The sequence below is a fragment of the Anopheles maculipalpis genome, chromosome X, assembly GCF_943734695.1.
Source record: "Anopheles maculipalpis chromosome X, idAnoMacuDA_375_x, whole genome shotgun sequence".
Classification (NCBI taxonomy): Eukaryota; Metazoa; Arthropoda; class Insecta; order Diptera; family Culicidae; genus Anopheles; species Anopheles maculipalpis.
The window spans coordinates 14,679,157-14,703,318 of record NC_064870.1 but is presented as its reverse complement, the minus strand read 5'-3'; the positions used below and the strand labels follow the sequence as shown (position 1 = coordinate 14,703,318).

The following is a 24,162-nucleotide window of genomic DNA, read 5'->3' as shown; positions in this document are numbered from 1 at the left end:
GCACTACGGGTGAATAATGTTATAAACTGGCCATAATGCACAGTGAAATTTCAATATCGGCTAAAATTTAAGCCGTTTTTAAGCCTGCTGTTTGTCAAATAAAAAAAAACTCAGCTCGAAATGGGAGCAGCCTGCTTCCATACACACGCACTGCTCGGTGTGCACGGAACGGTCGGACACTCCACTGCAGCTTAAAGTGTACAGCACGCGCGCGGGTAAAGAAATCACTGGTCAGACGTGCGACGGGGAAACCGTTCTCGATAAAGTGTATGTGCGCTTCCGTGACTATTTGAAGCGTTAGGAAAAAAAATTAATAACGGTTCCGTTTAGGGAGACTTTTTTTGGGGGTAGTTCCGCTTTTTTTTGCCTTCTTTCTCTATCCTTGTCTGTCCGCGCTTCGCGAACGTACGGCGGGTGTGTGATGATGCGTTCTCGCTCGAACAACAACAGCCTGTGATTTATCCCCGCGTTCCTCTATACCGTCGAGCGCGTGTGTGTGTGTGTAGCCGTGCGTGCGTGTGTGTGTGGATTAATGTGCCGTTTCCGTGAATTATCGTGCGAAGTTGGTGGAGCGTCCGGTTTTCCACCGCAGAAAGACAGTTCGATCGATTTCGGTTGCGAAACTGCAATGGCGTATTGGTGAGAGTGGCTAGTGGGTTACCGCTAGTGTTCTCGTACAACAAAAACACCACCAACACCACTAACCCATCCTGGGTTGCTATTTGCAAACTCCGTCCAAACAACTGGTCTGTTTGTGCTGTGGCATTCTTTTACTTCCTGCTCCCGTTCGCTTGGCACAACGCGTAATCCGCATCAGGTGAGGGCAGCCGATGATGCGACGAGGAGGAAGGTGAAGGAGTTACAAGCTTACCTCCATCAACCGAACGAAACCCACCAAGGGCCAATCAACCCGCAACCAAAAACAGCAACCAACCATTTAACCACATACAGACGCTGGGCCGAAGACCCTTTACCTACCGTTGCCAAGGCCGAAGCATTCCAATGCAGTTTCTAGTATATGCAGAGGTGTAGCGTAAGCGTATAAGCCCGGTAAGAAGGCCGAGCAAAGCATTAGACAGGACGAGGCGAACCGAGAGCGGTTGTGAGCGTGTGGCAACGCGGGAAAAAAAAGCTAATTAGCGCAGGAAAGAATGATGTCCACCTGGACGGAATGGTCACGAACTTTCACCGGGAAGTAGATGTGTGAATCGAGCAAAGCAAAACAAAAAGAAAAACCCTCCAACACACAAACACATGTGACAAGCGTGACTTCACCATCAACAGCATTTACTCCTACGCCGGTAATGGCCAAGTAGAGCCCACAGAAAGGTATCACAATCGATCGATTTGCGCAAAAAAAAAATCTCAACCCAGTTGGTGGTTCAGCAAAAAAAAGGCCTAAACGCGAGAGAAAACGTTTTACCAAGAGTTGGCGGAAAAGGGGGTGAAGCATCCGGAGGTAACTTGTACCTAAGTACCCATGTGCCACTTGCCTATGATGGGATAAATGAAGTAATTGGAAAGAAATTCTTGTACAGAAGAGAAAGATATAGAGCAAGAGAGAACGGATCAACCTGCGAGTGTCCTTCAACTCTACCTCAACTATAACAACCGTGTGCCGGGTAGGCAAGTGTGATAAAAACCAAGAGCCATCACGAGGTACGAGACCGAACGGAAAGGAGGAAACCAATACGGGTTGAAACGGGTTTTGCTGGAGGTGCGGTGCGGACAGCGAAGTACTGAGTATCGAGAAGCGGAGGAAGAAGGATAGAAAACCCGAGACGGCGGAGACAACCAACGCGACCAAAAGAAACGGTCAAGGTCGTTTCGTAAGACAAAACAAACGACCATGCTGCCCACATACCAGCGGGTTGGAAGCGGTACGGGCGGCGGTACGGCGAACGGATCGTCCGTCACAAATCCGCTGCTCGGTCGGCGATCGTTCCGATCGCGGGAAAAGTGTCTCATCCTGCTCGTACTCTCCACGTTCGGGTTCGTTTGCTTCGGGGGCTTTTTCTTCCTCCCGGACAACTTTAGTGCGGACCGGGTGCTGAAAGCGTACAAACAGTTTCAGCGTGCGGGGCCGGAAATTTTCATACCGGCGCCACCGCCCGCCCACGGCCGTACCGGTGAGGAGGACATCCACAAGCAGGACGATCGGGTGAAGCTGCAGGAGAAGATACGGAAGGAGTTGCCGGACGATTTTCTCGAAAAACCGGACACGGGTGGTGGTGACGATGGTGGTGGTGGTGGTGGAGGTGGTGAGGAAACTGATGCCGTTGAGCAGCGGGAAGGCGGTGGTCCAATCGATGAGCCGGACCAAGCGAACCGGTTACCCGGTGGTGTGGGCGTTGTGGCCGGACCGGCCATCGAGGGCCCGGACGGGGTTGTACAGCCGCCCCAAAATGGGCTGGAACAGGAGGAAGCGGACCAAGAGCAGGCGGACCGGCATCACCAGCAGGGCGCACCACGGTTCCCGGCCGGGCTTATCTTTAATGCGTCCGTTGGCGAAGATCCCGATCGAGCTGTGCGCGAAAAACGCAACAAAGTAAAGGAGGTACGTGCCACGAGGGAGGGGATTAGCAATAGTAACTGCGCCGATAAGTAGCTTATCATTCCGCTTGTACAAAGGTGTATTGTACATGGCAAAACGATATCGAAAGTAATTTCAAATTAAACGCTAAGGACGCAGGGAGCGGCAGACGTTACCGATGGCAGTAAAGGGAATAGGTTTCCGGTACATCAGATAGGGGGAGGAATGGCACAATTGTGCTGAAGTTAATCAATTAATTGAACTCCATGCAACGGGGGCTTCTAGTGCATGTGGGTTGTAGCACACCTAGGCGGCCATTATTTGCGTGATTATAGAAAGCAAACGGTATTAAGTGACGTGCACACAAACAATGTTGTTGCTGTTGCTAAGGTTTCCCTATGTACCCTCATTTGCGTGTGCATCGCACCGCATATGTAAAGGTATATCGCTACACGTCCGCCCTGCCTGTTGCATTTGGAGCTGATATCGGTGTATCAGCTGTGGTAATTATGAGCAGTGGTCGCGCGCACATGAATTTTCTTTTTTGTTTCCATTTGTTCGCTTGTGCACCACACTCCGAGAGCGTGCGGGAGGAGTAGTGAGTGGAGAAGGTAGTCGGTATATATGTTGACAGTGGTAAATATTTGTGTTAAACAAACCGAAAACCTGTGGTGTGTGGTGCTGCAAATGTAAAGCGCCCTTTCTCCTCTTTTCCTCTGTATATAGGGTCTGCACGTCAAGAACGTTAGTTACTTACTTGACAGGGACAAAGCCCACAGGCTTTCCTGACAATTTCTTAGACCGCGTTTACTCATATTCCTGGATTAGACAACGGTCATCGCTTACGGAGCGCACGTTCTGGATGGGTTTTGAACCAGATCCCACCTAGGTTTGCAACAGCCACCAATATCACAAAACCACCGATGCATCCTACTAGATCTATCGCTAAAAATGAAACTGGATCTAATAACACCTCCACTTAGCTGGGCGTGGAATTGTGTAATGTTGGTACGCTGGTATATAATAAAGTTTCCTCGATGGTTGCGTGTTTTGAGGGTGTCGGTTGTGTAAAGTTCCGATTTTGATAGGCAAAAGCAGCAATCAATGACACATATGAAAAAGCAATTACACTTCTCACCGCATCCATCCTACCCGGGAATTGCGCATTTAGCAGGGGTTTTAACATTATCTAAACCATTTTAAAGACAAACTGATGATAACGTTGGCGGTAGTTTTGCCTGCCCGAGCAGAAAGGAAATTAGGTCATCCTACCACCTACCCCTACGCTGATGGTGTCAGATTGTAGGTTGTGGTTTTCGGTACTATCAGTGCGATGCTGGGAAGGATGCAACCAAATGTCGGCAATTACGATGCATCAACAAAACCCAGACCTACCTTACAAACGCACCCAATCGAAGATTGATTCAATAATACTGCGAATCGAATGCTCCCGAACTACCCTCTCTGCTTGCATCTAGCGCTAGAAGAAGAAAAAAATCCATCAAAGGTTACATATTTGTACAACATTTAAAAATAGCTCTTCCTGTTAAGAAAAATCGCCTCCCCCCCCCCCCCCCCTTCCGTACGCTAAGCGATCCTTAAATGCCACATTTTGCCGATAAACACCGCACATTTGTGCTATTTATGTTGTGTGGTTTGTGGAACGGAGCGAAATTGAAATGAAAAACACACAGCCACACAAGCACCATCAACATCTCGGGCCAGTTTTGCATAAACGTATGCAAATATATGGTCATCCCAAACAGATTCCACTCCGGTACGAATCCCTGCCGCCCACGAGACGTTCCACAAATTTTGTCCAGTTTTTATTTATTTATTTTTATTTTTTGGAACAAGGGAAGTTTCAACGAGAACCTAGCATTGTGTTGCACAGGTTTGTGGGCCTTTTGTTTTTTTGCGCGTACCCACAATCGAAAACAAATGCACAAAAGATCCCCTCGTGTGCTGAGCGCCATTAATTGGACATTTGCGAAAAATAAAGCAAAATCACCTTTTCCAACGCTTGTCTGCATGGTCACTCGGCTACTACGGCGTGTCCGTAGATGCGTGTGACGAATGAATCAAGCAAAAGAATAAAATAAAAACAGAAATTGCAGATTGAGGAAAAATAAACTATAAACAACCTTAACTATAACATCACAAGCCCCAGTCATGGCTGTTTGCTGCGTGGTGTTTTTTTTTTTCCCTACTGTTTCCGCAATTAGGTTTTTTTGTTCTTGTTGTTGTTGGTTTGCTATAATTATTTTTATTCGTTTTTATTTCAAATTGTTTATTTGTTTGCTTATCACTTGTTTACATTACAATGGTGAGCTAACGTTGATACAGCCTTGGGAAGGAAGCTACGACTACGCTCGATGTCGCGTATGTGCCCAATCTAGCGAAGGTTAAGGCCAGGACAACGGTTTTTTTTTGCTAGGAAAGACGATGCTAGGAAAGCACGACAGCACCAAAGGGCACGGGTGCTGAACGGTCGCGATTTAAAGCTGCACGGGCGCGAAGCCGTTTGCTTTCCGGTTGAACGTCTGAAATGATGCTCCAACCCATGCTGGCCAGGGTGTTTGGTTTTCGGCGATCTGGCACATATTTTCTATCCGCGGGGCGTATGTATATGTGTATCGGTTGCACGTTTATCAATCTCTTTGTGCTTCAACGGGGGCTTTTTTTTTGCTGTCGTGTCAGCGGCAAGTGCCACTCGCAAATTCCCGAGAAACGGGGTTTGTGGTTCTCGGATTCGCGGGTGCTTCACAGCACCCGTAAACGTGTTTGATGCGTATTTGCTACTCTGCTGGGCAAAGCTCCGCTGCAGGCTTGCACAGCTTGTTTTCTTTTTCCACGAAATTGGATTTGATGTCTTCTTTTTCTTTCATAACAAAAAGTAACAGATTAAGTCGCTGTCGCACGCACGTGTGGTGTACGTGGAATAATTTGAAATTAAGTGAGGATTGCGCGTGCGATTGAGATGTTTGCCCCTAGACACGATGTGTTTGCCTACTAGCTTCCTGCTCTACTCGATACTAAAATGGCGAAAAATCAAACTACTTAATACGGTCCAGAATGTACGCACGGCGTGAAGTGCTTGGAGGAAAAATGGCGCACAGAACGTTCTTAATTAATGCAATCGAGAATTATCGTGTTACACAGCAGCAAAAGCCGCCACCACATCAAATAGCTTAAAGGCTAGAGAGAACTGTCGCATCACCACACATGTGTGCTGTTGTGCATCCGTCTGGTTCTTCGGGTTCATTGGCATACATACGCATACTACACTCTTTCGTCATGCTTTTCGAATCGCCCTGCAAAGATTGGATTGGTGTGGTGCGAATTCTAGCTCGTTGTGTCACTGGCTCTACCCAAACCAGTCCCGTCGGCACAGTCACCATAATTGGACCGGCGAGTTTGACAGCGCGTGTGACGTGGCCTATTAAGGGGGGGAGCACGTCTACGTTGCTGCCAGCAAGGCAAACGAGATCCACATCGTGTCTCCAAGTTGGCACCGTACGCGATGTGGTGTTGGTAATCAGCGAGGAGCACATACACTCACACACACACGCCTACTACAAACTTCCTGCGTTGCTTCCAGTGACCGCTTATCGTTGACTTCGTCGCCTTCCACAACGAAGCAGCCATGATCAAGATTGGTTTTATCTCTTGGCATCACGAGCCTACTTGCAATACCTCTATTGAACGCTAATGGCTACCAAAAGCGAGACACGAAGATGGAGGAGCCGACATGTTTGGTGAACTTTCGTCTAGGGCATAAAGGAACGAAAGCGAAGAAGCAGATCGTGATCCGATCACGATTGTATGTGCACTCTAGTTTGTGACGCACGATGGGGTTGCGCTTGCCGAATACTGTACCATCACTGTTTTGCATAGGACACGATGCCGATAGAAATCTTCTCGCTGAAGACTCAAAGCGTCCACTGTGAGTGATCCACTGTTCCAGTTTTTTTTTTCTTTTTCTTCTATCCACCGATTGGGGACGGTTGTGCAACTTCATCTCGCCAACTAAAGTACGGTGCAGTAATGAAACAAAAAAAGTCAGCTATGTGGAAGTGGAAACATCAAATGAATAGACGTGCCCCATCAGTCAAGCGTGCAGCAAGTGCATCAACTTGTCCATACACATACCGCACATGCAACCAAACATATAAGTCGTGAAGAGGAGGACGCAATGTTTGCGAAATGATTTTTGCTTTTACCGCCGCTGCCCGCTGCCGCAACCGGGTACGGTTCCCATGCCTGCACACGCACGTGGCAACATAGAAACCTCCCGGGTTTTGTGTTTTTTTTTTCTCTTCTCCCCCTTTTGTAACGTTTCCCTCTAGCGAGCCAGTGGTGTGTGTGGTCCAGTGTGGTTGAAACATTCGCTAAACGTTTAGCCAGAACACATAAACTAAAGGAAAAGAAAGAAAAAAACACCAAGAAATAGGTTAGACGACGATCTAAGCAAAAGCGAAACAAAACTTGCCACATTGGTGAGAAATAGTGTGGACGCTTGGACGGGTTTCAAAGTCGGGTTTCTGCCATTTCCAGTTGGTTCTATTTTTACCCCTACGGGGAATTAAAGTCTGATGTTGTATTCAGTCTAAAAACAAACCACCCTTCAACCGGTAAACGGTCTCTTGAATGGTGGAATTTCCAGCTTGTTTGGGAGTACCCACGCCAAAAAGCCCCCGACCAACGCTTTCAATGTTAATCAGCTAATCTGCTGTGCTTTAGCACTCTTCAACATGCCGTGCCACTTTCACACCGTCGGCTTTTGTTTTCGTTTCAGCGCTGTGAGATACAGCGACAGTGCCAAACAATACCTCTAAAAGGTGATTTATGCTGCAGTAGTGCAAATTATCTTACCCTCGTGGGTTTTCATTTGACATAAAGAGCTGTTAACACTTCTCGTTAGCAATGCAACACTTATTGTGGCCCAGGAGCGTGCTCAGCTTATCTTTTTCAAAATCAGCTTGTAATGCTTGAGGGTGGCCCTGGTGGTCGATGCGATAGAGGCGCTGTTCTGCACACGGCGGAACCGGGTATCGAACCGCTTCCAGACCGCGCGGATCTCCAATCGGATCTCCAAGACAAGGGAGGCCAATAATCCTCGGTTCCTCCTTGTAAAAGTAGAAGTTTGATACAACGACGAAGATAAGGGATTGTTTCAGCAGGTTCTTTCTTTACTGAAGAAAACCTTCCGGTGGATCTGCACTCAGATCCAGATCATCCTTTCATCCTTTCATCATCCTTTTGGCAGAGCTATCTAAGGAGGACACATTTACAATCAGAATTTTTCAGATACTGTATACGCCCCGGGCTACAAGAAAATTTCAAAATGTTGAAATCGATGTGCAATTGTCAAAAGGTCTAAAAATTGCAATTTCAGCTCTTTTCTCCGTTGGCTCATATACAGTATTGGACAAAACAAGTGCAACCAATCAATCCCAATAATGAAACCCTACATTGAGGGTGTATTATAAGTCAATTGTGAGAAAAATGTTTTTAAGTTGATTGAAACAGCACTTTTTGTTTTTTATAACAAAAACATTATGTACTTACATACCAATTCATGAGAAAATAAATAAATATAAAAAATCAACGTTTTCCGCTTGGACAAAACAAATGCAACTTCGCGTGTTGTTTGCCAAATTTAAATTGGCTTTCAATATTTCGTTGCAAATCCTTTTTTTTGTTTTCAATTACAGCCTAGACTCGATCAGGTGACTAATGAAATTTTGTGTAATTGCTGCCCACGCCTTTTTTTTTATATGTGCAAACAACTGATCCTTGCGTCGAACACCTTTCAATATCAATGTGCTTATGCACGATCTCTCACAAGTTCTCTATAGGGTTCAGATCCGGAGATTGGGGCGGCCAGTTCATTACCATGATTTCATTATCTGTTTGACCACTTTGGTGGTGTGCTTGGGATCGTTGTCTTGTTGGAATATCCATTTAAATGGCATATTGCATTCAACATAAGGCAACATTTCATTTCTCAGGGTGACATTGTACGTGAAACGCGGTCCATTATTTCATCGATTTGATTGCCCTCCGCATTGATGCCTTCACCGTCTTCTGACACTAACGCGAATCTAAGCGTTTTCCAGTTGGTCGACGTACTCGGCGAATCCCCCGTCGCTTCCAAAGATGTTGAACTTCGACTCATCACTGAACAGAACCGTCCACCATTTCTGCACATCCCAGCCAATATGAGTATGAGCAAACAGAAGTCTTTTATTCCGGTTCCTAAGTGAAATCAGAGAGAACAATCCGGTTTATCTCCGTCCGTCATCTGAAACAGATAACTGCATATCCTTTCGCACCTTGAACGAAGATTTGAAAGGATCCTTTTCCATACTTCGTACGATCATAGTGTCCTCCCTTGGTGTGGTGTAGACCTCTATTGTCCACATAAATCTTTCCGGTTGCACGAAATTTCGAGCACAGTCTAGATACAGTCCATGTTTTCACCTCATACTTGTCAGAAATTGTTTTTTTTGTGACATGCCACTCTTGAAATCATCGATTATTTTCTTTCTTAGTTTCACTCCAAGGCTGTCAGGTGTCATTTTGGTGTCTAGTAACAAAAATATAAAGAAAGCGTCAGTACTGACCTTTCTCAATAATTTCCAACGTGTATTTTCCTTGTAATGTTACAATAATGCAAAAAGAACACTTTTTACAGCAAACGAATATTTTTCCAACACAAAACAAAGTTCTTAAACGATGCTGTTAGAGATAATAGTTCAAAGAAGCGAGAGGTTGCAGTTGTTTTGACCAGCACAAAATGGTTCTTGTCCACAAAACACTGGCTACGATCTGTAACTTTGACAGCTGATTGCTGCATTGAACATGTAGCAAACGTCTAGACGTTTGCCCCCTGAACCGTGAACTGCAGTAAAAAATTGAAATTTGCTGATCTTTTTTTATGATTGCTCTATTTGAGTTGCATTTGTTTTGTCCAATACTGTGCGTAGCTTATGTATGCGCCAGGTTCTCAAAAAGCGATCTCAATGCGAGGAATTTTTACAAACCCTCATGAGAACCTGAAATTTTTGTTTTGAAATCGTTGGTGGCCCGATGCGTTGAGAAAAGAGTTTTACAGTGAGTATAGCGTGATCTTGTTATAGTAAAGACTTCACTCAATTTATTCATAATCCTCCGTTTATTTGGGCAACGTTTCAGTACAGGTCACTGTCCAACACTAAATGAGATATTTCTACCTACAGTAGGATAAGTTTTCCATTCTTTCTATTCTTCTTTTTTGGACCGTACGACTTCTAGAGAACCCGATTAGCTAGCCAATTTTTAAAGAGCGTTTTAATAAATTATCAGAAATCGTTCAAAAATTTCAAATATGACAGTGTCTAAAATTAACATTACCTGTTTACGCGTATCCATTATTTTATTACATTCTATTCAATCGGGACTCCTAAAAAGAAATATTTTGTATGAAAAGTAGCAATACTGTCGGTTCAAAGCGCCAAAACATCACTCCCTGTGTTTATGCATCATGCTTACGACTACGGCGTGCGCGCCTTGCACGTAGGCAACCCGCGCAACACTAATTTCGTTCGAATCGATCGTTTGTGCTTTGTTTGTGCCTTAATTTTCCATCCGTATGCCTCTCGGTGTGAGCGGTAGAGAAAATAGATAGTAATAAAATGAAAGCATCATAATAAACATAAAATTGTATTCTCTTGGCCAACTCGCAGCGTAGCATATTTGAGTAGAATGAACTCGAACGCAGGGGCAGTAACGTTTGGAAAAACAAGCAAAACTTGCCCGTAATGCCGGTACAACTGCACTTAACTGGGGTGAAAAAGTAGTATATAGTGAAAAGTGGGATTTGATTGGTCGGCTAATCGGAGCGAGAGAAAACAGCCGGCAGGTGTTTAGTTTTCCTCCCCACTTTTGGTGTCTTTGTTGCTTTGGCCAGCGGGACGATCGGAGGAGGAAAAATGCATTCCGTTTGTGTGTATGTGTGAATGTTTTTATGATGGCGATGCTTAGCCACCGACACGGTACAGTGCTATAATGCGATTTAGTTACATCCATTACAGAGCTGCTTATTTCGGATGAGAGTGCGGTGTGAAAGCGCGATGGAATGAAGCACGATGTTCACCAAACTTTTCTTGGTTAGTTCTTTTCTCCCTTAGCTGTACACCTACTTCATGCATACTTAACAACATAGGATTGGGGCATCTTGAAACATTTACAAACCACAGCCGAAACAAAGAGAGATATAGCGACAAAGTGAGAGAGAGAGAGAAAGATTAACGAAGCCTACTTTCTCCAACGAATTCTGCCGCGCGCAGTTACAGCGCTCGGAAAAAGGGACAACAGGCCACTACGGAAGTGGAAAAATAGGCCACCACAAATCGGCAACATTGAGGTTTTTTTTTTATTTTTCTGTCCCGCTTCGCAAATATGTCATTTGCAACAAACCGTGACCCCTATTCCGCCACAGCCAGTGTGGCCTCGATTTGCATACCGAATTAAAGTCACAGCGCGCGATTAGGCGATTTTCGCGACACGGAATGCATTCCTCGGAACGTTTCCCGGATATCCCGGAAACAATCATTTTATCTTGTGACTCGCGGTTTCGTGACTTGACACGTAGAAATTGATTGCAACCTTTTGATAGTGCGTCTTATGAACTGTGGGCGCAGCCATACGTCGCCAGCCATTACTCGAGGAGCAAACGTACAACGCAACAAAACTAAAGACACTTCTGTTTACTTCCACTTCACCAAACAGGCGACTTTAAAGACGTCCAATTTGAGATCACACCAACATTGGGCTTGTAACGAGGTCACCCAAATGAACCGAATCTGCGTTGCGTTGCGTCCTAGAATTCCCGGTCCTGAAAAACAACGGCCCCATCCTAGCCCCGTTCTGCTGGAACAATGAGGCGTGAAGATGTTGCGCGGAAATGGTAATCGGCTCCGGCACAACATAACGACCCTTCTATACACACACACACATACACAAAACACAACATCCCTAATCGGTTCCGTGTAAAGCAATGTATCACGGGGTCTGGTGCTGGTGGGTTGCATCGTACGATTCTGATTACGGACACCGATTATTGCTGGAGCATCAACGATCGTGTCCTTATCGTTCTGAACGCTCCGCCTCCGGTGATACCCCCGCCATCTTGAATCGGTAGTTTGGCATGGAATTTCAAGAACTGATACGCACCCGAAGAGATAGCCGAACCGACCAGTGGTATAACGTTGGGTCATCACGGGACCTGTTTGAAGTAGCTTGTGAAGAGTATGGGACAGGGGAAGAGGATCTGACAGAAGGTACACAATTAGGGCCTTTCAAGGATGCTCTCGTAGAAATCCTTCGGCAATATCAAAATGTTAATCTTCTCGCACCCTATCTGTCAAGGTGATTTTTATTTTCTCTGTGCCATCCATCACCATCTAAGTGAGATCACGGCAAATAGAAGTTTGTTGCTGTGTTACCAAAAAAAAAAAAAACTGACGAGTTCGCTAACGTGGAGCACGCAAGCACTTATCTAATGTCATATGAATTAGAAAATTATTGAAACTATAAAGCAGTTGAAGAATTTCTAAAGCTTTCTAAAGATGAGTTGAACCACCGCAAAGCTAACATAACCTTGCATTAGTCGTTTGATTTTTCGCGGGCCCAACCCAGCGATTCGGAGGGGGAATATTTGAATTAAACGCATTCACCCACGACGAGCACGTGGTGCGTTCATTACGTTTGTGGCTTATTAAGGAGAAGCTGGTTGCATCAAGTGGCGCCTGCATCTGTCTGGGCCTTAGCACAGGAAACCGCTCTGGCTATGCGTGTCCACGTCCTTGACAGTACGAGTACGAGGTATGTGGCTGGGCCTGTTCGCACATACGCACCCCACCCATCCGAGTAGCCGTGTACGATCAATTTACTATTGGCGGGTACGCGCTGCTGACCTCTAGCTGCACTGAAGCGTGTATGCATTTGAATGATGGGTTTCTTCTTGCTTGCGGATTGCACGACCCGAGCGCCATCATCCATCCATCCACTGGTGCTCTCTAACCTTCTTGCACCTCCGTTAGACGTTCGACAAGGACTGTCGGCCATGCGTACCAAGAGTGGTAAGTTTGGATACTCCAGATAAAGCATCATCGCTTCAGAAGCGATGCTCATTGCTCAGACCTCTCACATCTCTCATGATGTAAAATTAAAGCACAATAATTTTGTACCATGTATTCGAGTGACAGTTTAACCCACCCGAAAGCTACTAAACATGTAAACATTGTGCTTCGGTGAAGGAACATCGAAGGCGGGGGTATACAGAGCGTGAAGAAATCAATCCGGTGTGTACGTTGTTAAGGTGTCCGAAGCAGCCGTCGCACGCATAGACCTTCGCTAAAAAAAAAAAATAAAATAAAACCTCACGAGAGAGCCGATCGCGTTTTTGAAGGCCACGATCGCAAACTGAAAAGAGCATACGCATCGAATGAAGCGATCAAGAGAAAGAGAGTGCGATTTTAGTAGCTGCTGCACTGGAACACTATGGGCTACTGTGAGGGCCACCCATGTTTGGTAGGGTAAACATTTAAAAATGTTTTCCAGCGAATTGGTAGCAAACTTTGGTCGGTTCCAAAATTGGCCACGTTCGAACGTCCTGGCAAACTGTTCATACATTAAACAGTTGGTTTCAGTTTGGCAATGTCTGTGCACATGTTTGTACAGCAACTTGAGTAGCAGACAAACTTTTTTATTCTTGGATACAAAGTGTTGTGTTGGGATCTACCCAACCGTTACTAGGGAAGTAATACATAAGTTTGTTATTTGAAGCTCTAAAAATATCTTCTGTTTAGGATAGCGAGAACAAACAATCTCCAGCTTGTAGTCAGAAAGTATTCAAACATTTATTCAATATTCACAACACACTACAGATACAGATAGTCAAACAATTTGATTTTGATAGTGTGTCCATTTTTTTTTTTTGGTGCCAATACCACTAATGACTTCTTTAAAAAAAAAGCCCAGAAACGGAATCATACGATTTGGCTCGATCTATAACTGCAAGTCCGGTCAAATATTAGAAACAAACAACGTTTTGCTCTTTGCCCATAGTGCGAGCGCTGCAAAGACTCCTTCCCAACCGTCTCCAAATCGCTAAGAGAGCCATTACGGCGGGCTGGTCAGTAGATGGTTCGCCAGTTTGTCAAACGACGCCGCCCGCACCGGTACCGAACGGACGGAGGAGAGTAGTGTACACACGCCATTTCCGGCGCCTCGATTGCAGACTGTAGTTGCGTGTATCTGACCTACCGATCCGGGTGGGGACGGTTCGTTTTGCGTGCTATTGACCTTGATCTGGGTCGCGGGTCGCGACTACGTTAGAAGGGACGCGTCCGAGAGCGCACATAAAGGCTTCAAAAGCTGAAGATGTTGCCCCATGTCTAGTCTATTGCACCCTAGACCTAGAAGGGCAATAGTAGGTTTTGCTACAAAGCTAAGGCAAAAAATAAACCGGTTGTCAACCCGTTCATACTCAGCCGAAATACCAGTGTGGAAACCGGTCCGGTACCCGTAATTTGGAGCTCCGAAAATCCCGGTCGATTTAGGCACTGTGGCGGTGTGCTTGATATATAGAGTGCCATATTAGAGTGTTTGAGTGTTTAGTTTTCCGTCCCCTTAGTCAGTAACCCAAGACCGATCAACCGATTCTAGGTGACAAGAACCCTAAGTCCCAGTCTTAGGCGTTAGCACGTGTCGGAAGCCTGACTTCAGCTTTCACTAGCTAGCGATAGGCGATCGAGTCAACTGCAAAGAAGAGAGCGAATGTATCTTCCCCGGTACAGGACAGCTGATCGCATCAATCACCCCCAGAGCACGACACTGAGTGGCGACGTGCCTTCCCTATCAACCGTGTTGTTTTGCATCCTGCGGGATAGAAGCGTTCGGGCTTAGTGGTTTAGCGATAGTGAAACATCAGAGGTGCTAGAACGGGGACGAGGTCATCACCTAACATGGCTGGGTACGGCGCGTCCGATAGCAAGGTTGCGATGTGCTAAGGCGACCCGAGAGGCCAGATCATCCATTAGACGAAAGGTGACCACACTGTACGGGCAGTGAGTGAGCGAGTGGTGGCTTTGTGTAGCATCCCTTCCGACACACCTGACATACAGTGCGCAGAGTGTAGCAGTGGTGTATGCGTTACATCTCTCTCCGTCGTGCAGTGCTGCCAAGTCGAATCGAAAGCGTTCTTTAAAGTGCATAGCAGTGGCGATCGTTGGCTGGAACAGGCCTATAACCTCTCATAATGAGTGCTGTTGCTACGGCAATGTTTCTGGTGGCAATGACCGGTGTTACGTTGGTGGTGCGTCAGCAGCGCACGATCCAACCGCAATCCATCCCGCCACACCAGTACCAGGAACGGTTCTACGACTACGACGATCATGTGCGATTTAGCGGGCTCGGTACCGGCAACGCGGATCGGACCCTCGATCCGGACAGCCCACACCATCACCAGTACTACCATTACGCACACACCAAGCGTGAACTGACACCGGCAGTGGCCGAACCGACGCTGGGCTTAAATACGGAGGTGGAAGAGGAGGAGACCCGGGTACGACGATCCCTGTACGATAGTGCATCGTACGTACCGCGGTACGTCAATGCAACCGGATGGTTGCGAATCGAGGACATCCCGTCCACCGCGGAAGATGCGGATGCAGGCACGACGGGAGGTTCCATTGACCACGAGAAACGAAACTACGTGCGGCAGGTCTGTGTTGTGTGCTTTACATATCTTACCACATCGTGCATCTGCTGAGTCGGCGAACAGCACCAACTCACTTATCAATTTGGCAGGGTTTTCCTTCGAGAAGGAACTCCGGCACCATTTTAGCTATAATATTCATTTTATTTAAAACAATCATCTCCTCTGATGCAGGTACGTCAGATTAACTGTTCTGTATCAGAAGCACATGTAAACATGTGGACACTTGTTGTTTGACCTAGCGTAACACAGTAACACGAACTTCAACCGTGTACGAGCAGCAGGCGTCCCTTTTTTTGGGGTTCCCCAGGTGAATGTCCACGTAATGGTACGCTGTTTTACATCTGTAACCGGGGACCGATCGATGTTACACCGAATCGGACGTTTGACCCTAAGCTAGCCTTGATACAATCACAACCGTTGTTGTTGTTGTTGTGAGTCTTCCTTTCGAATTTCATTGAATTTGTTGTGATCGTTTAGTACTTTACTATTTTGTTGACTCGTTCGTTTCGCCACTCCAGCGAGACAAGATGCGTACCTTCTACTTCACTTCAGTTGACATTTGTAGAGACAACATTCCGCAATATTAGGAAGTATCGCGCATCGCAAGGTTAGGCTGGAGACTTCGTCACCTGAAAACGTATTATCCCAAGCGGTTAGGTATATATCTGTTCAGGTTGTGGGAGAGCAGTAGAAGACGAGAGCGCCACGCGACCATGAAACGCTCGTGACATTGCTATTGAACTCATCTCAAAGTCATCTTGCTGTTGGGTTGTGTGGTTGTCAAACGGTTGAATTGGGGAAAGGGAGTTGCAGTGTGAAGCCGATGATCGTCTTCTCGGTATCGGTGTGGTTGCGTTGTGCCATAAAATCCCGCCAGCCGTATGGATGAACTGAAGGACAACTGAAGCTAGAAGGGGAAAGTTATTATACATATTTGCATTTATCGTACATTGAACCCCGTCCGGCTGTGATTTGTTCGTGCGGCTCGCTTCCGCATTTGGCACCGCAGACTGTTGGAACATATTTGATCCGAATGTATTTTTTGAGCTTAGGCGAGAGGACGGCAAGTTTGAAATGTCCACGATACATATCGGCTATGGTTGGGAAAATTTGCTGACATCTGTAAAACCTGGTTCTTCCGATGAAGCGGATGAGTAGTAGGTCGGCTGGTATATAAAAAGGTTAGCTCAGCAAAATTCGAGTCCGTACCCAGCGATGGGGAACGAATTGCTTGTCAGCATTTTTGGTTAATCGACACACTAGAATTGCTGTTGGTGAAATTCTACGCAATTCGTTACACATGTGCAGCCAGAGCTCAAACTTAATGTTTTCATTTGAAAATTTCTAAGTTGAGGGGGCATGATTTTTCATACGCTATTCGATATGGGATTCGTGTGAGGGTATTTAACGGTTCAAAAAGGCATACAAAGCGTCCAGCACTTCTCTGGCAAACAATATCAAACATGTGTGGTGGAGTTCTTACATTAACCTCATTATTACGTCAGCTCGTTCAACTTTGGCGACATGCTTGATGCCAGGGTTGTTATAGCAAAACGAGGCCATCACAAAGTTTTCAAATTGCTGCTTTAAATTGATGTTTTCTTGGACCTACGGCGCTAATATTACTTTAACGTGTTTTTTTCCTTCCAATTTTAGATGATGGTACACGCCTGGAGCAACTACAAGCTGTACGCGTGGGGTAAGAACGAACTCCGACCACTCTCGAAGCGTGGCCACAGCAACAGCATCTTCGGTTCGTTCGATCTCGGTGCAACGATCGTGGACGGGCTCGACACGCTGTACCTGATGGGACTGCACAAGGAGTTCGACGAGGGCCGCGAATGGGTCGAGCGAAAGTTTACGCTCGAGAATGTGGACGCGGAGCTGTCGGTGTTCGAGACGAACATTCGCTTCATCGGTGGTTTTCTCACGTGCTACGCCTTTACCGGGGATCGGATGTTCCTGGAGAAAGCACGCTACGTTGCGGACAAGCTGCTGCCCGCGTTCCAAACACCGACCGGTATCCCGTACGCGCTGGTTAACGTACACAATGGGGTAAGCTGGAACACGGATGGGTTGTCTTAAGGGTTGCAATAAGGGTTACCTCAATTTACGCCCTTTGTCGTCTGACGATCTTACTAGCTCGAAATTAGTGATAACCGTACACTAGAGCATAGAGAGATACACGTAGTTGGTAGTTGGCTCAAAGTAGGAAGTCATTTGATAATCCAAGCCATCTTTACATGTTTGTTCCCTTTCGCTACACCACACCAGTTTTTTTTTGTCTTCAGCTTCCATACTCACCAAAAAAGAACTCCATTCGACGCCAGGACACTTTCTGCACATATATTATAGCTCGATGTCATCGTTTAGAAATATCCAATGGCATCGAGCCGTGGATCCAATTTTGTCCAACATAGATAATTTTTCGTCTGTTGAATGTATTCGGCTATTACTCAAAAAGTCCTTGAACTATTTTTTTACGAAAAAAATGGCGCCTTTATTGAAGGGCTGATCACTGTGCTTTAATTTTAGTCATGAAAAGTCCTACTCATCAGCATACTGTTTCGTCTAATTTGTTTTCGAATTTGCATGCTCTTTTGTATCTTTGCTATTTTCCTTTAATTTCTTTTGGCGTTTCGATATACCTTCTGCCCATTCATGCATCATTCAAGAGGGCCCTTGTGCATTAGTGCTTAGTACTTTCACCCTAATTTTTGCTAACTTAAGCAGCTTTTCACTTCTGACATGCATTCTTTCCTGACTGTCCTGTACCATGTCCAGCCGATGTTGGTCAGGAAGAAGTGTGTGTGTGTGTGGCATGGGCGACAAGTCCTTAATGGCCATACCAATAACTGTGTGTTTTCCTTCTCTCTTCTATCACCGTTCATTCGCCGATCGGTCGGATCGGTGCGGAAAACTAAACGATTGTTGTACTACTACCACTATCCCCCGGACGCTTCACCTTATCTTCTACAACCACTACAACTAACTACATTTGCTAAACTATTTACAAATTACACATCCCCACGATCCTGAACCTTCTGATCGGAAATGTTTCTGGTCCCCACCCCCATCTATATCCTATCGCATGTCCGTTTACGATCCTACCTACTACATCCTGTACTACGTGCGCCTGTGCGGGTGTGTGCGCCTTGTTGTGTGTATGTGAGCTGCCGTACAACGTATCGCTTCTTCGGTGTATCGGTCAATGTCTTCTCTTCAACTGCTTCCTGTATGTTAATTCTGTTATGTATGTGTGTACGCCACTTTTGTTTTATTATTTGTTTTTATGTATTGCTCTGCAATTTTTTAAATGATACACCTACACACTTGTGTGCGTGTGCGTGTGTGTGTGTGTGTGTGTATGCGCCCATCCACACCGACAAAACGATGTGTATCTAACTGAACTCCCGTATGTGAAACCGTATCCGTATCCGTAATGTGTTAAATGTCGAGAAAAGCCTAAAACCATGCTCGATCGCATACTTACACACGTAGAGCTATTCTTTATCACCCTGTTCTATAAGGTTAGTAAGCATGCGGCCATATTGTGCCGCTATTCTTTCCTTTCTAGTAGGTGTAGTAGTAGCACCTCATGTTCTCTAGATGGTAGCTAGCAGAGAGTACATTTTCACCAACCAAAGTAACGAATCTCATCTATCCCAAATGTGCTTGGTGGCGAGATCCAGTAGTGTTAGCGTGTGTGTCATTCACTATCATCCAGAGCAGGAGGAAACCACCAAATGCACAAAAATGGTTACCCACGAGGATAGATTGAGATCCCGTCCGTTATTGTGCACTACTTAGTAAAATTTGATTGAATGAGATTATTAGCTCGTACGCTGTTTAAAAGGATATTTTCCTTTTTTTCTAAATTGTACAATAAACAAAAAAAACTTCCATTTTCTTTCTACCATTTATTACGTCTCATGTCAAAACCGCTCTTCATGCACATCATACGCACGAAGGTCCCAGGGCGGTCGTTCGGTTGCAAATGTAAGCATTTGTTTTAGAATTGGAAGGCATTAAACCTACAGTTCATTAGTTTCTGTACGAAGGATGTTCAAAGTCGATACAGTGGCGCCATATTTATGTGAAATTTTGTATTAAACAGATCTCTCGAATAATCCCTACGTCCGCCCATTGGTCCTGAAGTGTGGACCCACCGTGTGCCATACGCTGTCGCCTTTTCTCTCTCTGTCTCTTTCTCTTTCTTATGCTTCACATTTCCGGAAATGGTTCCTAATTGTATGTCTTTCATTTTGTTTGTAAGGTGAGCAAAAATTATGGCTGGGCAAGCGGCGGTAGCAGCATCCTGTCCGAGTTCGGCACGCTCCACATGGAGTTTGCCTACCTGAGCGATATCAGCGGTGACTCGGTGTATCGGGAGCGCGTACAAACGATACGGGCCGTGCTGAAGGACATCGAAAAACCGAAGGGCCTATACCCGAACTATCTCAACCCGAAAACGGGCAAGTGGGGCCAGCAGCACATGTCGCTCGGTGCGCTCGGGGACAGCTTCTACGAGTACCTACTGAAGGCGTGGATACAGTCCGGGCACGAGGATTGGGAGGCGCGCGAAATGTATGACGAGGCGATGCAGGCAATCATCAAACACATGGTGCGCAACACACCGAGCGGGTTGACGTACGTGTCGGACATGAAGTTCGACCGGCTCGAGCACAAGATGGACCATCTCGCCTGCTTTGCAGGTAAGTTTGGAGGATCCTTTTGAGGCGCGGTGTACATATACATATGGGTTAATCTTTTCCAACTTTTGCAGGTGGTCTGTTTGGGTTGGGCGGTACCTCGCTGAACAATCAGTATTCCCAGCAGTACATGGAGATTGGCGAAGGTCTAACGAACACGTGCCACGAAAGCTACATCCGCACGTACACCCGACTCGGGCCAGAATCGTTCCGGTTTAATGATGGAGTGGAAGCGAAGGCCTTGAAGGCGCAGGAGAAGTACTACATCCTGCGGCCGGAAACGTTCGAAAGCTATTTCATCATGTGGCGATTGACGCACGACCAAAAGTATCGCGACTGGGGTTGGGATGCTGTACAGGTATGGGCCGGCATAGTCCTTCAGTTTGATGTTCGGTTAGACTAATTGGAGTATTTCTATCGCTTTACACAGGCACTCGAAAAACACTGTCGCACACCGACCGGATACACCGGACTGAAGAACGTGTATCTCACCGAACCGGTGAAGGATGATGTCCAGCAAAGTTTCTTCCTCGCCGAAACGCTTAAGGTAGGGCGACGGGATCCTTTTCGTAGCACACTAACATTAACCACCATTCACTACCGTTTATAACGTTCGATTCTTTTTCTCGTTTCCATACCATACCTTTTACCAGTACCTCTATCTGCTGTTTTCCGACGATTCACTGCTGCCCTTAGACGACTGGGTGTTTAACACGGAAGCACATCCGCTGCCGGTAAAGGACCGAAATCCGCTTTACCGTCCTGCGGCAGGTTCCAGTTCGCCGTAAGCGCTAGGTTTGATAGGCCTAGCCAAATCAATGATCGGGGCCACAGTTCGTCCGGAGCGCCCGTTGCGCCACGATTTAAAACACACGATCCACACATAGACACACTAATACACAGACGAAAGGAAAAAAACGCAAGATTTCTTAGCCGTATCTCAATTTTCCGCGGGGTGGGGAGTTTTAGGTACACACATACCCCGTAGATTAGTATGCATTTTGAGCAATGCAAGTTACAGGCTCAAAACAATACAAAGCAATAAGCGAACAAGTTGGAAGCGGTATCGAACACAAGCCAGGATTAAAAAAAAGTCATTCGAATTGCACCTGCAAACTGTCTACTTTAGTTAACCAATTGTATGCCGGCTTAGTTTGATAGACATTTATTTGAGATGCTATTTGTATCGAGTTTTTCAAATTCTATTTTTAAAAATTTAAAAATTATTCTAAACAAAGCAATAATACAAATTATACGGTATTAGTATGAGATCACGTGCATTATAATGACCGCCGAATGTGACGGTTGTTGAATAAAAAAATGCAACAATTGATTTGTTCTTGTGGACAGTTTTGCTTGGGATGGTTGTAATTTTTTGCGCATCTTTAAGTCTACCGTGTACATCTTGCGCATCCATTTTGTTTTTAACCCTGGGTAATCCCTCTGTATTTGCGTCTACAATTTTACGTGCCAATGAACTGTTTCTGTGCGAGTAACAGAGAGATAGGATTGGAAGAGGAGACAGTACTAGGAGTAGCTCTCCAATTTGTGCCGCGATAAGGACGATGAAGCGTGTAAGACTAGCACTAGAATGTGTGTTTCGAAAACACTAGTAGCGCGCGCACACTTACACACAACTGACACACACACATATATTTCAATCCCTTCGGTGGAAGGGTTAGGATCCTGTTTATCATATCTCACAAATCCCGCAAACAAGCGTTAGTAGCAAAATTAATAGGAGGACTATTATCTTGTAGTATTACAGGGTTTGGCGAGTCACTTTACGATTTAAACGGTGTATTTCGCCGATTCTGAGATGTTTTTTTTTCATTACTGTCGAGCATTTCCATTCGACCCGTATGGATTTTTCGAACCTTCCGTATGATTTTCAACACAAAGATCAAATCGAATCCGTAAGAAATGTAACCGAATTGCGATTGGAAGAACTCCTTTTTTTGAACGATCATATTTTTAACGTATTAAATGCAGTGAAACTGTATTTAAAATATTAATGTCATAGTTTCACTTCATTTCTCAAGTAATGATAGCAAATTATTGCGCACGACGTGCTTGCCGGATTTTAGATTGTTGAAAATCATATTGTGGTGGAGAAGAAGAAATTACTCGGACGGTCGTCATGTGGTGGAGAAGAAGAATTGCATTCACGGTCGCCATGTGGTGGGGTAGAAGAATTTCGTACTTATAATCGCGACGAGAACGGAACAACGTGATTGCTAGCTCTATCTCTCCATCCCCGAAGGCTTCCTAGACCGCTTTTTTACACCCAATTCTTACAAGAGTTTTTGCTCGTTTTTTTGTAACCAAAAATGGTTTCTTATTGGTAATTCTTTTTGTTATTACATTTTGTACAAACATGTTTACGTATGCACAGAATGTATCGCGGTGCGATTGATTGCTGCACTTGCAAGAAATATGTCGCTATTATTGAACTGATCGATCGGAGCGGTGCGATCGATTGCTGAGTCTGCCTAACATGTGCCGGATATCATAAAGTTACTTGTTTTGTGTTGCTGACCACTGTCTGGACTCGACGGTTGTTTTGAACTGATATCATATTGCATTGCATCACTCGCTAGCCAGTGTTTGCGCTGGTCAGTGTTTGAATGTTCATGTTAAGGCGTGCGCTTGGTCAAAATAGCTGAATGTACATTTCTCACGTTCTTGGCTACTGCAGGTTATTTGTTAAATTGGTGAATTTCTGCTCACCGTATAATGCTACGTAACGCTTGTTGTATGCGAGACAGGTGAGATGTTTAGCAGATAAGCTAAACATCTCACCTGTCAAGAATGTGCATCTCACCATAAGATGTGCAAGGATCGGAAATACATTAGGATGGAATGGAATTGCTTGACAGAAATAGAAATACATATAAAGACCGACGAAATTTACCGTTTAAATTGCAAAGTGACTAGGAAAACCTTGTATTGCTCGAGCGCGAAACGTAGAGAAAGAGAGAGTTAAATGTTTATTAAATAATTCTACAATAGCTTTGTTTTCTATGCACCGTGTTGATATTTATGTGTGTGTGTCTGTGAAACCTCCCCCCCCCCCCTCCTCTACACGGTTTGATGAACCTTCCCATTGTGATTCTCTGCGACGGTTAGAGGAAGATACACGCAAACACAAAGCTGCTAAAACACGACTGCACGTTAGGAAAATGGGCCGCAACCGGTTTATATTATATAAATATGTAGCAAATACAATTCTAAACTAATCGAGACAAAATGGCAACCAATTATATGCTAGACAATGCACCTCCCCCACCCCGATACACTATACTTACTCTAGGTAGGGTGAGAAAAAGAGTATTAGGGCATATATTTTTGTGCACCAAAACACACATACATACATCTTCAGCGCACACCTTCCAACCACCACTTTGATATTGTAGCGGGAAGTGTTGTGTGTTGTGTGTCGTGTTAAGGATTCGAACTGACTCCCGAGATAGGTTTAAACATGGCACCATAGCTAAAACAAACACGTTGAAGAACACTCCGTTCATCTCTAATATACGAAAACAAAACACCTTCCCCATAGACACAAACACATATAGAAATAAAGAGAGAAAGAGAGTTAGGAGTTAGTAGTGACTTATAGTGTGATATAGCCACACAGTAAATAAAACCGAGACTGGAACGGTCTTCTTTTTCGCTTACCGATTAGCAATTGCGCTATTTTAAAAAGAACAAAAGTAGGGTCCATTTCTATCCTACCCAGGATGGAATATATTAAAAGGGTCGATTCTTCCACTCGATCTAATGTATGGCCCGGGAATTCACAAATCCTTACAGATAGAGACGAAAAACAAAGAATGATCCCAACAGGGGGAAAGAGAAAGGATGGGGAGAGATGTAAAGAGATAGAAAAAGAGGAAGCAACAAAAATTGAAGAGTGATAGAACTTTTTGTTTTGTTATTATTTATGTAGAATATAAGACACACTCTTTTCTTCCAAATCCTATTTTTCCATAATTATTCAAATTTTAATTTTGTGTGTGTGTGTTGTGTTGTGTGCTAAAACGAGCTAAAAAGGATGAATGGAATGTGGATGCACCATTTGCTGTACATAAGGAGTGGCCGTGCGTGGTTGCGTGTGTGTATGTGTGGCCTGATTTAAATTAACA

At 45.1% G+C, this 24,162-nt stretch overlaps 2 protein-coding genes across 4 annotated transcripts in view; both read left to right on the top strand.

Moving 5' to 3' along the window:
• LOC126568065 (palmitoyltransferase ZDHHC8) overlaps nucleotides 1-24,162 on the top strand; it is a 347,611-nt gene that overhangs the window by 277,895 nt on the left and 45,554 nt on the right. The window lies entirely within an intron of this gene.
• Nucleotides 1,850-20,802, top strand: LOC126562112 (mannosyl-oligosaccharide alpha-1,2-mannosidase IA). The gene is made up of 6 exons (XM_050218538.1): nucleotides 1,850-2,557; nucleotides 16,959-17,357; nucleotides 19,579-20,017; nucleotides 20,089-20,372; nucleotides 20,445-20,561; nucleotides 20,668-20,802. The coding sequence occupies exons 1-6, from the start codon at nucleotides 1,850-1,852 to the stop codon at nucleotides 20,800-20,802; spliced, it is 2,082 nt and encodes a 693-aa protein (XP_050074495.1).

Coding starts and splice junctions, on each gene's coding strand:
- LOC126562112 (XM_050218538.1), top strand. CDS start 1,850: ATGCTGCCCACATACCAGCGGGTTGGAAGCGGTACGGGCGGCGGTACG. Junction 2,558..16,958: donor AACGCAACAAAGTAAAGGAG/GTACGTGCCACG, acceptor TTCCAATTTTAG/ATGATGGTACACGCCTGGAG. Junction 20,562..20,667: donor TCCTCGCCGAAACGCTTAAG/GTAGGGCGACGG, acceptor ACCTTTTACCAG/TACCTCTATCTGCTGTTTTC.